General features: G+C 39.8%; 1 protein-coding gene across 1 annotated transcript; it reads right to left on the bottom strand.

Moving 5' to 3' along the window:
* Positions 1-3927: 3927 nt before the first annotated feature.
* Positions 3928-7435, bottom strand: PCDHB5 (protocadherin beta 5). Its single transcript, XM_045491281.1, has one exon. It carries the CDS (start codon positions 6674-6676, stop codon positions 4289-4291), a length of 2388 nt encoding a protein of 795 aa, XP_045347237.1. The 5' UTR covers positions 6677-7435; the 3' UTR covers positions 3928-4288.
* Between the last annotated feature and the right edge of the window lie 6340 nt (positions 7436-13775).

The following is a 13775-nucleotide window of genomic DNA, read 5'->3' as shown; positions in this document are numbered from 1 at the left end:
AGATGAAATGATCCCAGATATGAAAAGGCAGGAATTTTTAGAATTTTTCGGACATTAAATGACATATATACTATATAGCACATCAATGAAGTGTAAAAGAAAACTAAATGCATTCTCAGACATGCAGAGACAGAGTTTATTTTTCATGTGCCCTCTCTTAGGAATCCACTTGAGGATATACTGTAGCACAGCGAGGGCTTTAAAAATAGGAGATAAGTAATCTATCAAACAATGGGCTTAACTAGGAGAGGTATAAAAACAAAATGATAGTTTTGTACACATTTAGAGATCATTTAGTCCAGACAGAAGCAGAAAGAGAGTTTCAGGTAAGAGTTATAGGAACCTGAATTATTTAGAAATATTTGAAGATATGGTAAAGCCAACTGATGGAGTCGAAAATGGTGAATCTGTAGCACCTGGGTGGCTCAGTTGGCTAAATCTGACTCTTGATTTCTGTTCAGGTCATGATCCCAGGGTTGTGGGATCGAGCCCCACATCAGGCTCTGTGCTAAGCATGGAGCCTGCTTGGGATCCCCCCCTCTCTCTCCCTGTGCCTCTGTCCCCCACTTGTGTGCTCTCTCTCTAAAAAAGAAAAAGTAACCTAAAGTAAAGTAAAATAAAATAAAATGGTGAATTTATTTTATCTTGATTCTAGGAACACTGTATTTTCAATGGCACAGGAAACACAACAGTAGATTAAAGGAGCAGAAAATACAGTCCTTAAGTAATATGGCTCTGCAATGAGCAATGTATTTTACTGCGGTTAAAAAATGTAACACAAAATTTACCATCATAACCATTTTTAGGTATACAGTTCCATAGTGTTAAGTACATTCACATTGTTGGGAAGCAGATCTCCAGAACGTTTCCATTTCGCAGATCTGAACTCTATACCCACCAAACAAAAACTCTCCTTTTCCTCCTCCCCCAGTCCCTGGAAGGCACCATTCTACTTTCTGTTTGTATGAATTTAACAACCTTGGATACATCATATAAGTGGAATCATACTGTATTTGCCTTTTTGTGACTATCTTCTTTCACTTAGAAGAATGCCCTCAAAGTTCATCCATGTTGTAGCATGTGATAGGCTTCCCTTCCTTTTTTAAGATTCCATACATGGGTATTTGGGTTGGTTCCACCTCTGGCCAGTTGTGAATACTGCTGCTATGAACATGGGTGCACAAGTATCTTTGAGACCCTGCTTTCAATTCCTTTAGGTATATACCCAGATATGGGATTGCCAGATCATATAGAAGTTCTCTTTTACACTTTTTTGAGAAGACTTCATACTGTTTTTATAGCAGTTGCACCATTCTACAATCTCACCAACAGTGCACGGAGGGAATAGTTTCTCCACATCCTTTTGAACACTTGCTATTTTCTGTTTGTTTGTTTGTTTGTTTGTTTGTTTGTTTGTTTTGATAGCAGTCATTCTAATGTGTGTAGGGTGACACTACATTGTGGTTTGGATTTCCATTTCTCTGATGATTAGTGATGTTGAACATTTTTTCGTATGTTTGTTGGCCATCTGCATATCATCTCTGGAGAAATATCTAAGTCCTTTGCTCATTTTTTAATCAGGTTATTTGATTTTTTTGTTTTTGTTGGGTTGTAGGAGTTCTTAAATATTATGGACATTAACCCCATATCAGATATAGTATTTGCAAATATTTTCTCCCATTCCATAGGTTGCCTTTTCACTGTTGATGGTGTTCTTTGGTGCACAAAATTTTTTAAGTTTGATGTAGTCTCATTGGTCTATTTTCGCTTTGTTCCATGTGCTTTTGGTGTGAAAGCCAAGAAATCACCACCAAATTCAATGCCATGAAGCTTTTCTCCTATGCTTTCTTCTAGGAATTTTATAGTGCAATGAATATTTTGAGAAAATCAGTCTCTTATACATAGGAATTGGCGTGGCACTCACAAATAGGCCATGATCTCCTGTTGAATATAAACAACTTCACAGAACATCATTAAAGAGGGATTGTGATCAGATGGAACAAAACTGCAATGAGATGACATCATGATCATGCTTGAGCACAGTCAAAAACAAGAACATTGTATAAACCAAAACAATGCCCAGAGTACTCTGTCCTGGCTGATTATGATTGAATGCTGGTTTTTAAAAAAACAATTACATTTTAACCTCCCTTTGTTCTTCTCATTTCCTGAATACAATTCAATAAGATACCCTATAATAGAATTACTCCCATTCACTGGAAGCATCCAGTCCAGGGCTACTTCCTTGAGCGCTATGCAAAACTACCAAACACAAGCCTTATACTTTTTTAAGGAGCTATTACTAAGGTGACCAAAGCTTTCCCAGAATGTGCAGTCTCCCTTGTTACAACAAGTCAATAAACCCAGCTTTGTTCTGATCCAGTGTGTCCTTGTGATCTTTGGTTACAGGGCATTCATAATATAATGGTCATTAAAAGTGAATTTTTAATAGTGATTTCAGATTCTACAACAGATATACAGACAAAAGGGGGAATTCTATTCTTAGCTATGGTTATAGAGTAAAAATGTCATCAATCTGGACTATATAAAAGTGTAAGTCAATTTGATAGAGGTTGTAAAGTGTAAGGGAGAAAGAAGTAAGAGAAAAAAATAAGAATTGTATTTTTTCTGTCAGACAAGTAAATGAAAGGAACTGTTGTTATGAACAATAAATGGAGGGTTTCAGCTTGTTCAGGGAAGTACTGGAAAATAGTGACAGAGCTCTATGTAAAGGATGAATGAGAGAAGTTTTAAGTGTGCTAGGTACTAGACAACAGTAGCAGGAAATTAAGGAAATTGTTTAGACTTTATGAAAAGGTTACAAACATATTCTTTAGTAATAAAAAAAGAATATAAAAAGGACTAGAGATAAAAGGTTTAAAGGTACTTTCCAATGGGATAAAATGAAAGTGTTGGCAAAAATATGGAGGAACTGGTACATCCAGACAGTACTGAGAGCAGTGTAAACTGGTACAACCACTTTGGAAACTATTTGGAAGAATCTACAAAAAGGGAACATGTACTTACTAAATGAGCAGCAATTTCACCCCTAAGTATATACCAACAGAAATGCATATACATGTTTGCCAAAGGACGTGTATGAGAATGTTCAAAGTAGTACTATTCAAACAAGCAAACTGTGCACCAACCCAAATATCTGTCTATAGTGGGATGGGTCATAAATTGTAAAATATTCATGGGGCGCCTGGGTGGCGCAGTCGGTTAAGCATCCGACTTCAGCCAGGTCACGATCTCGCGGTCCGTGAGTTCGAGCCCCGCGTCAGGCTCTGGGCTGATGGCTCAGAGCCTGGAGCCTGTTTCCGATTCTGTGTCTCCCTCTCTCTCTGCCCCTCCCCCGTTCATGCTCTGTCTCTCTCTGTCCCAAAAATAAATAAACGTTGAAAAAAAAATTAAAAAAAAAAATTGTAAAATATTCATACAGTGGAATACTATACAGCAATGAGAATGAAAAACTAAAATTAAAAGCATTGTCATGGACAAATATCATAAACATAATGTTGAGTGAAATCAGCCAGACACAAAGCAGTTCATACTCTACTCTTCCAATTATATAAATTCAAAACAGGCAAAAGTAAATCATAGTATTGGAAGTCAGGATATTGTTATACTTGGGCTGGTAGTGACTTTAAGGGGTAATTTGTGTGGCACCTGAAATGTTAGTAACATTTCATTACTAACCACCAAGATGCTGGTACCAAGTATGTTAACTTTCTGAAAACACATTGAAATTATGATTCGTTCCCTTTTCTGTATGTATAATTCAATAAAAATTGTTTAAAAAATGTTTGCCAGTATGGATGAAAGCTAGGAAAGAAGAGTAGTTAGAACATTGTTGCTTTTTGTCAAGTTTTCTCACATATTACATTCATTATCATTTGCATGTATTCCTTTGAAAACAAAATAAAATTATGTAAAACCTTTTTATTTTTGCTATTTAGCATCAAAAACAGTGTGATGAAACAGAATGGACAGAATACAGAGAAAAACAGTATTTGATTTCATTAAGACAGCTTATCCTGACAAATACCATCAAAAGCAAACATTTTAGGAAAGTCAACAGCATGCATAGATCTGGGATGGCACTGCGTATGCATAGATGCAGTGACAGAGAATTCAGTTTTCCCAAAATTGGGCAAGATAAAGTTGAAAAGGATAAATTCAGGGAAATCATACCTGAAGGTGGGATTTTTCTCCATGACGCTCTCAAACTCGGTATTTGGGTTAATTAGAGATAAATGACAAAACTCACAGCATTGTGATCAGATCCCTAATTAAATCCAAAGCTATTCCGGAAGTTGGCGTTTTCCTCCATTTCCTTTCCAATGCCCTGGGAAGGGAAGTTCGGGATAATCGGCTTCAAGAACTTGAACTCACTAGTCCCCGAGCCTCCCGTCAGACACACCTCATACTGGTAGCTCTGGGACAGCGTCCCCGTGCCGCTGACGTCCACCAGGTGGCCCGGAAAGTGGCCCTCAGGCCCCGAGCAGCGACCCGCAGACGCCGCCCGGCTCCGCCTGCACAGCCGCACCGCCACGAACACCAGCACCGAGAACAGGAAGAGCGACGACACGGACGCCAAGGCGACGACCAAGTAGACGGTGAGCGGGTCTGCCCGCGCCTCGGCCGCCGCCACCTCCGGGAGCGGCAGGTAGGGCTGCGAGAAGCCGTCCACCAGCAGCACGTGCAGCGTGACGCTGGCCGAGCGCGGCGGCTCGCCATTGTCCCTGACCAGCACCACCAGCCTGTGCTTGACGGCGTCGCGCTCGCTCAGCAGCCGGGCCGTGCGCACCTCGCCGTTGTGCGCCCACACGCCGAACAGCCCGGGCTCCGTGGCCTTGAGCAGCTGGTACGACAGCCAGGCGTTCTGGCCCGAGTCGCCGTCCACCGCCACCACCTTGGTCACCAGGTAGCCCGCCTCGGCCGCCCTGGGCACCAGCTCGGTGCAGGGCGCAGAGCCGTTCTGCGGCGGGTACAGCACGAAGGGCGCGTTGTCGTTGTCGTCCAGCACCAGCACGCGCACCCGCGCCTGGCTGCTGAGCGCGGGCGAGCCGCGGTCGGCCGCGCGCACGCCGAACTCGAACGCCTGCAGCGCCTCGTAATCCAGGGACCTGAGCGCGAACAGCTGCCCGTTGTCCGCGTTGACGGACACCAGGGAGGCCAGGGGCAGCTGCGGGTCCGCGGGCGGCAGCAGCGAGTAGGTGACCTGGGCGTTGGCGCCCGAGTCCCTGTCCGTGGCGCTCACGCTGCCGATGTGCAGGGCGGGGCTGTTGTTCTCGCGGACGCGCAGGGTGTAGGTGGTTTGGCTGAAGGCGGGGGCGTTGTCGTTGACGTCGGAGACCGTCACGGTGATGTTGTGCTGCGTTTTCAGCCTGGGGGTCCCCAAGTCGGTGACGGTGATGGTGATGTTGTACTCAGCTTGGCTTTCTCTGTCCAGTGGCTTTTCTGTAACTAGGGTGTAAAAGTTCTTGAATGTGGGTTTCAAGAGAAAGGGAAGATCGTTCTGGATGGAGCAAACCATCCTACCGTTGTCCCCGGAGTCTGGATCAGAAACACTGAAAACAGCAACTACAGTCTCTGGGGAGTTTTCTGGGGTTGTGCTTGTGAGCGTTGACATGGTCAGTTCGGGGGCGTTGTCATTCACATCCACAACTTCTATAGCTACAGTGCATTTTCCTGAAAGGCCCCCACCGTCTGTGCCTGCAATTTCCACGTTATAGTATCGAGTTGCCTCGAAATCCAATGCCTTTTTCAGATGAATTTCTCCTGTTATTTCGTCTACTACAAATGGTTGAATAACATGATTGCCTTGGAATAGAGTGTAGCGTACATTCCCATATGTTCCTGCATCTAAATCTTGGGCAGAGACAACGACAACTAAGGAGTTTGGGGGGCTGTTCTCCGGGACCTGTACCTCATAGAGCGACTGTAAAAACGCAGGGGCATTATCATTGATGTCCACGACTTCAATACGGACTGCAGTGGTCCCGGACCTAGGTGGATCCCCACCATCCAGCGCCGTAAGGGTTAAACTGAGTTCAGACTGCTCCTCCCGGTCCAGCGATTTGTCCAGCATGAGCTCTGGGTATTTTCTGCCATCTCCGCGATTATGAGTGACAACATGAAAATGGGAGTTAGGGCTGATTGTGTAGTTCTGAACAGTGTTGCTACCTATGTCAAAGTCCTGAGCTATTTTCAAAGGAAATACAGTCCCAGGCTGAACGCTTTCTGGGATTTTGAGGAGCATTTCCTTGTCTAGGAACTCTGGGGAATGGTCATTTATATCTGTGAGCTGCAGATCAGCCTGAAAAAACTGCACCGGGTTTTCCAGTAATAACTGGAAGTACAGTATACAGGGATCTGTCACTCCGCACAGCACCTCCCGGTCTAGTTTTTCATATAGCAGCAAATTCCCGGTTTCTACATCCAGTTCCAAGAGCTGTTTGTTTCCTTTGTAATGGATTCGCGCGCCTCGAGTAGCTAGTTCCCCCACCCTGAGCCCCAGGTCCTTTGCCAGGTTGGCCACAAAGGAGCCACTTTCTGTTTCTTCTGGAATGGAATACCTAATTGAGTCACAGCCAGCCTCCCACAAAAGCATCAATATAGCAAGAAAGAGAACTTGCCTTTTCTGTGGCGTTTTTGCTAGCGCTGTCTCCATTGTTCAGACCAAATTCACGTGGTGCAGTTTCTTCACCTCTGTATACGGTCGACCCAGATGATTTGGTTAAATAACCTTGAATTAGATCTGACTGACTCGCCCTAGAATGATGTCCTCTCTGAAGACATCTGCCCCTAGATCTTACCTAAAATACTTCCGTCTTTCAGGAAGCATTCATTATTCTGAGTCCCAGCTTAATGGCGTCCGGCATGGTCACAGAGCTTTTCATTCATACTCCTAGCCTGCAGCGCCACCAGGCGTCCTTATTTACTATTGCATATAGTATTTGCCATTTCATTCCAAATTATAACTGTTGTCATACCAATGTCCTTTTAAGTCACAGAAGTGCGCCCGATCGTTTCTCCAGTTTTTAAGTAGTGGAAGCTCTAAAGAAATATCTGTTGGGTTAGCTTTCAGTAAAAGAACACTTTTCAGAACAAACTGAAATGATATATTAGTGTTCCTCATAAAATACATTTTGAGAAGAAACTTTCTCTTGTGGGTTTGATTATATTTAAGAAAGAAGTGATAACTGATGTTTACAAAAGTTTACAATTTTTAAAAAGTCACTATTTTGAAATATATATCAGAAAAGGGTACACATTCTAAGTGTACAACTCAATACATTTTCATGAAGTGAGCACACTTGTATAAGTAGAACCTAAATTAAAACTGTTACCAAAACGCTTGAAGCCCCCTTCTGTTTTTGTGTGCTCATTACCCTCCCTGCTAAATGTAAGCATGCTTCTGACTTCTATTATCATAGATTCGTTTCTTTTTTTTAACTTTTTTTTAACGTTTATTTTTGAGACAGAGACAGAGCATGAACGGGGGAGGGTCAGAGAGAGAGGCAGACACAGAATCTGAAACAGGCTCCAGACTCTGAGCAGTCAGCACAGAGCCCGACGCAGGGCTCGAACTCATGGACCGTGAGATCATGACCTGAGCCGAAGTCATACGCTTAACCGACTGAGCCACCCAGGCACCCCTCTTTTTTTTTTTTTTTTTAACTTTTATACAAATGGACCTATGGAGTATTTCTCTTTTATGTTTGGCTTCTTTTACTCAACATTATGTTTGTAAAATTCATCTGTTACACACTATCCTAATTAATTTTATTCTCAGTGCTTTATATTATTCTATTGTATGACTGTACTACTATTTGTTTATTCTCCAATTGATTGGGTGCTCCAGTTTGAGGGTATTTTGGATAGTGCTGCTATGAACATTCTTGAACATGTCTTTTAGTGTCTATGGGAGCATTTATGTTGAATATATTCCTACGAGTTAGACTTATGTGTTATAAGACATGAATATATATTTAACTTTAACAGATATTGCAAAAGTTTACAAATGTGGTTCCACGAAAACCAGCAAAGAATGACAGTTCCAGTTGTTCCATGTCCTTGTCAACACTTGATATTGTCTTTTAATTTTAACCACTCTGATGAGTGTGTAGTGATATCATATTGTAACTTTAGCAATTCCTTGATTAATTAAACTGAGCACTTTTTCCACAAGTTTAATGGCTATTAGGACACATTCTTGTGAAATGCTTGTCTTTGGTCTATCTATTTAGGGCATTTGCCTTTTTTTTCTTATCAATCTTTAGAAGTTCCTTATTATATTCTGAGTATAAGCACTTTTTCAGAAGTAAGTATGGCAAATATCTTCTCCTACTCTATGGCTTGCATTTTAGTTCTCTTGTGCTATCTTTGATGAACAAAACTTTTTTTTTTTTTCTTTAATTTTTTTTTTTTTCAACGTTTATTTATTTTTGGGACAGAGAGAGACAGAGCATGAACGGGGGAGGGGCAGAGAGAGAGGGAGACACAGAATCGGAAACAGGCTCCAGGCTCTGAGCCATCAGCCCAGAGCCTGACGCGGGGCTGGAACTCACGGACCGCGAGATCGTGACCTGGCTGAAGTCGGACGCTTAACCGACTGCGCCACCCAGGCGCCCCAAAACATCTTATTTTTAGTCTAATTTATCAATATTTTTAAATTTATGGTTTTAAGACATTTTTTGTTCTTGGGGTGGCTCAATCAGTTCAGTATCCCACTCTTGTTTTTGGTTCAGGTCATGATCTCATGGTCTGTTGGAATGAGCCCCTAGTCCGGCTCCATGATGGGCATGGAGTCTGCTTGGAATTCTCTCTTCTCTCTCTTCACCCCCCACCCCGCTCCTGCACTCACTCTCTCTCTCAAAATAAATAAACATTAAAAAAACACTTTTTTGTGTTCTCTTGAAACCTTTGCACATCTCAAGGTCATGGAAATATTCTTGTATGGCGTTTTTGAAAAATCAATTGCTTTACCTTTCACATTTAGAGCTATAGTATTCCAGAATTTTTTTCATATGAAGTTAGGGTTACATCATTTTTCATAAAAATATCCAGATTTTGCACTATCCTTTGAGAAGTTTCATTCCCCTTTGTTTTTGGAGTGTCATTTTTGTTATAAATCAGGTGACCATAGGTGTATTCAAGACTCTTCTTTCCATTTTTCCCTTAATTTATCCTGCAATACCATATTTTCTTAATTACTATAGCTTTATAATAGTCATTATTACTGGGGCATCTGGCTGGGTCTGTCAGAAAAGCTTGTGACTCTTGATCTCAGGGTTGTGAGTTCAGGCCCCATGTCAGGTATAGAAATTACTTAATAAATAAGTCCTCCACTTTCATTCTTTTTCTTCAAGATTGTTTTGGTTCTTCTTGTCCCTTTGCATTTATACATAATCTCTAGATTTGGCCTGTCAATTTTTACAAAGAAATCTGCTGAAATTTTGTTTAGAATTTTATTCCATCTATAGACTGGGGATAATTGACATATACCCAACATTGAGTCTTCCAAGTATTGAAAATTATATATCCTCTATTTAGATCTTTAACCTTTCTCAATATTTTATAGTTTTTCAGTATATAAGTCTTACACATATTCTGTTAGTTTCTAGATAATTGATATTTTTTAAACTATTGTAAATTATACTTAAAATTTTTAATTTTAGGATTTTTGTTGCTATCAGAAATACAATTTATATTTTATGCTACCTTATAACCAGTGGAATTGCTAACTAGTTTATTTATTAAGCCTAATCATCAAGAGATTCTTTACGACTTTTTATATGTACAATCATGTCATTTTTTAAAGTTTATTTAGAGAGAGAGAAAGAGAGAGCACAAGCGGGGGAGGGTCAGGGAAAGGGAGAGACAGAATCCCAAGCAGGCTCTGCACTGTCAGCACACAGCCTGACATGTCGCTCAAACTCATAAACATTGAGATCATGACTGGAGTGGAAATCAGGAGTCAGATGCTTAACCAACTAACTGTCACCCAGGCGCCCCATAGTCTGAAAACTTTTGGTCGTTTAATTGATTATTTAATCTAACCATGATTGATGTAATATTTGATAATTCTCTATTTATATTTACCATCTATTTTTTCTATTTGTCCCTAAAGTTTTGTTATTTTTAGACTATTCAGATATTTGTTATTTTTCATTTTCCTTCAGTTAGTCTTTTAGTTAATTTTGTAGTAATTATCCTACAGATTAAAGCATGTATCTTTGATCTACAAGAGTCTGATACAAACTTTTTAATTTTACTACTTCCATGATCATTCTTAGAACCTTAGAACCCATTGACTGTATCTATATCATCTTCCCCTTTACATTATTGTTGTCATGAATTTAAATCTTGTATATATTTTAAATCTTTTAAGAAACTGTTTTTGCCTCGTATAATCAATATTAATTTATATTTATTCTTCCTGTTGCTCTTTGTTTCTTCCTGCAAGTCTGATTCCTTTAGGACTGTTCTCCCTCTACCCAGTGAATTCTACTAAAAACATTTGTTTTGGTGCAAATGTGACTATGATTAATTCTCTTGGTTTTTATCTGTTTGAAAACTTTATTTTTGAAGGATATTTTCTGACGATAGAAGAGTGCTAATCTGGTTTCTTTTTCCCACGACCTTAAAGACCTCATTTCTTTGTCTTTTGGTTTCATGATTTATGTTGAAAAGCCAGCTCTCCATTTTATTGTTGCTCCTTTAAGAGTAATGTGTCATTTTTATGTGGTTGCTTTTAAGATCTTCTCCTTGACGCTGGTCTTCAGCAGTTTTCCTATGATATTTCCTAGTTGTATTTTGTATTTTATTTCTCTCTTTTTTAAAATTTTTTAATGTTTATTTTTGAGAGAGAGAGAGAGACAGACAGACAGACAGACATGGGAGCATGGGAGGGGCAGAGAGAGGAGACACAGAATCTGAAGCAGGCTCCAGGCTCTGACCTGTCAGCACAGAGCCCAACACGGAGCTGGAACTCATGAACCGAACCATAAGATCATGACCTGAGCCAAAGTCAGAGGCTTAACCAACTGAGCCACCCAGGTGCCCCTGTATTTTATTTCTATTGACTGGGTTTCCCTGAGCATTTTGAGTGATGAAGGATTTGTACAAATTCTTCGTCATTATCTCTTCAAACATTGCTTACTCTCCATTCCTAGTATCTCTTCTTTTAGGATTACAGTCTTATGTATATTAGAGTTTTTCATTATGTCTCACTTGTCAATTATGTTCTTTTCTGTATCTTTCTTTCTTTCTTTTTTTTTTTTTTTAAATCTTTTTTTTTTTTTTTCAACGTTTATTTATTTTTGGGACAGAGAGAGACAGAGCATGAACGGGGGAGGGGCAGAGAGAGAGGGAGACACAGAATTGGAAACAGGCTCCAGGCTCTGAGCCATCAGCCCAGAACCTGACGCGGGGCTGGAACTCACGGACCGCGAGATCGTGACCTTGCTGAAGTCGGACGCTTAACCGACTGCGCCACCCAGGCGCCCCTCTTTCTTTCTTTTTTATATGAAATTTATTGTCAAATTGGTTTCCATACAAAACCCAGTGATCATCCCAACAGGTGCCCTCCTCATTGTCCATCATCCACTTTCCCCTACCTCCCACCCCCCAACAACCCTCAGTTTATTCTCAGTTTTTAAGAGTCTCTTATGGTTTGCCTCCTTCCCTCTCTGTATTTTTTCCCCCTTCCACTCCCCCATGGTCTTCTGTTAAGTTTCTCAGTATCCACATAAGAGTGAAAACATATGGTATCTTTCTCTGTGTGACTTATTTCACTTAGCATAACACTCCAGTTCCATCCACGTTGCAACAAAAGGCCATATATGTTTCTGTATTTTTCAATATTTTTTCCTATGCTGCTTTTTGGATAGTTTACATTGGCCTGTCTTTCATTCATTAATCCTGTATTCCTTTATATCTACTAAGTCATAAACTACCTTAATAGCTTTCAATTTCAGATATTATATTTTTCTATTCTGTAATGAATTTCTATTTTAAATATCAATTCTCTGGTGAAATTCTCTTTTGTTTTCTCTATTCTTTTTTTAAAAAATTTTTAAAATGTTTTTATTTATTTTTGAGACAGAGAGAGACACAGCATAAGCAGAGGAGGGGAAGAGAGAGAGGGAGACTCAGAAGCTGAAGCAGGCTCCAGGCTCCGAGCTGTCAGCACAGAGCCTGACGCGGGGCTCGAACTCACAGAGTGTGAGATCATGACCTGAGCTGAAGTCGGACACTTAACCGACTGAGACACCCAGGTGCCCCTATTTTCTCTATTCTTTACAATCTATTAGTCATACTTATTTTAACATCATTGTCAGTAAATTCTAGTATCTGTTTGTATTGTCTGTTTTTTCTCTAGGTTTTTTTCATGTCAACCAGTTTTTTGTATGTCTTCCTAGTAGTTTTTTTATTGAATTCTCAATATTTATGTAAAAAGCTGTCCAGGATCCAGACGATATTATCTTTTTCCAAAAAGAGTTCACCTTTTCCCATTAACTTGAATCATGTGAAATCCAATTTCCTTAATCCAAACAGGCACTGTAATTAGTCAAGCTGCTTTGCAGTCCTAATAACACCTAACCCTCCAGCATTACCAGTTCAGAACTTAGTGTATTGTCCACAGTCCCTTCCCATGGCAGTTTCTAAACCCTAATCTTGATGCATCAGGACTATCAAAAGTGCACTCTGCTATTCAGAGATTTTTTTTTTACTTAGGTTTTTAGTCTTCTAAAAGACTAAATGGAATGTCCCTGAGTTTGACAAGTATCCTGAGGGGAAAACTGGCCTTGAGCTTGAATCTTCCAGTCTGCGGAAGGCTAATGAATGTGCTCTACCCCTAGCAAGAGCCTTTTGTCTGTTCTAAGACAAATTTCCTCAGGGCAAATCGATTGTAGAAGTCAGTTCACAACTAGAGGATTCTCCTTTTCAGAAATCTTAGCCCTTTCTGTTCTTATTATAACACCTGCTGTCTGTTGCTTCAAACAGATAATTTCTGAATTTTAACGAGTTTTTGTGGTTGTTTCTGCTGTTAGATAATACATCCAGTCTACCTGTAAGCAGAATTCCACCAAATAAGTGTATAACTTTTAACCTCAGGCTTTTTAAAATCTGTATTTTGTAACTTTGGTAGTAAAGGAAGAGGGGTCCTTAAAGTGGTTGTAAAGTCCTATACAATGCCTTCAGTAAAATTTCTGCCCCCAAAACAGCATATGTTACACTGACTATATGCTGTGCCTAAAAACAGTAAAGTAACTGTAAAAGATGTATGTATAAGATAGAAGTTAGCTGAACCTGTTGTGGTAATCATTTCACAATATGTGTAATTCAAAGCATCATGCTGTACACCTTAAATTTACAGTGCTGTAAATTATTTATCAATGAAAATTATTATTATTAATAATGAAATTATTTCTCAATTATTTATCAATAACACTGGGAAAAGGATGCACTTATAACAGAAACGTGAGAAACATAGAATTGAAATGAACAATGTTATCAAGATATTTGGCCTCCATTCTTTATTTTTGTTTTGCAACAATAGAACTGGCCAATTTTTCATAATGTAGGCATTTGTGCAAGTTATTTGGATCATATTTACTACTAAATTGTAATGACTGATTTTCAAAGTCTGGTGTAAGGAATGACCTATGCTTTATGGTAAAGAATGACCTGTGCTTTATGAATACATACAGAAATCCATAAAATAATATACAAAGTAATTCACAAATTTACCTACAAATTCA

This window comes from Leopardus geoffroyi, chromosome A1 (assembly GCF_018350155.1).
Source record: "Leopardus geoffroyi isolate Oge1 chromosome A1, O.geoffroyi_Oge1_pat1.0, whole genome shotgun sequence".
Taxonomy (NCBI): Eukaryota; Metazoa; Chordata; class Mammalia; order Carnivora; family Felidae; genus Leopardus; species Leopardus geoffroyi.
The sequence above is the reverse complement of the archived record's forward strand: the minus strand, read 5'-3'. Positions and strand labels throughout refer to the sequence as shown.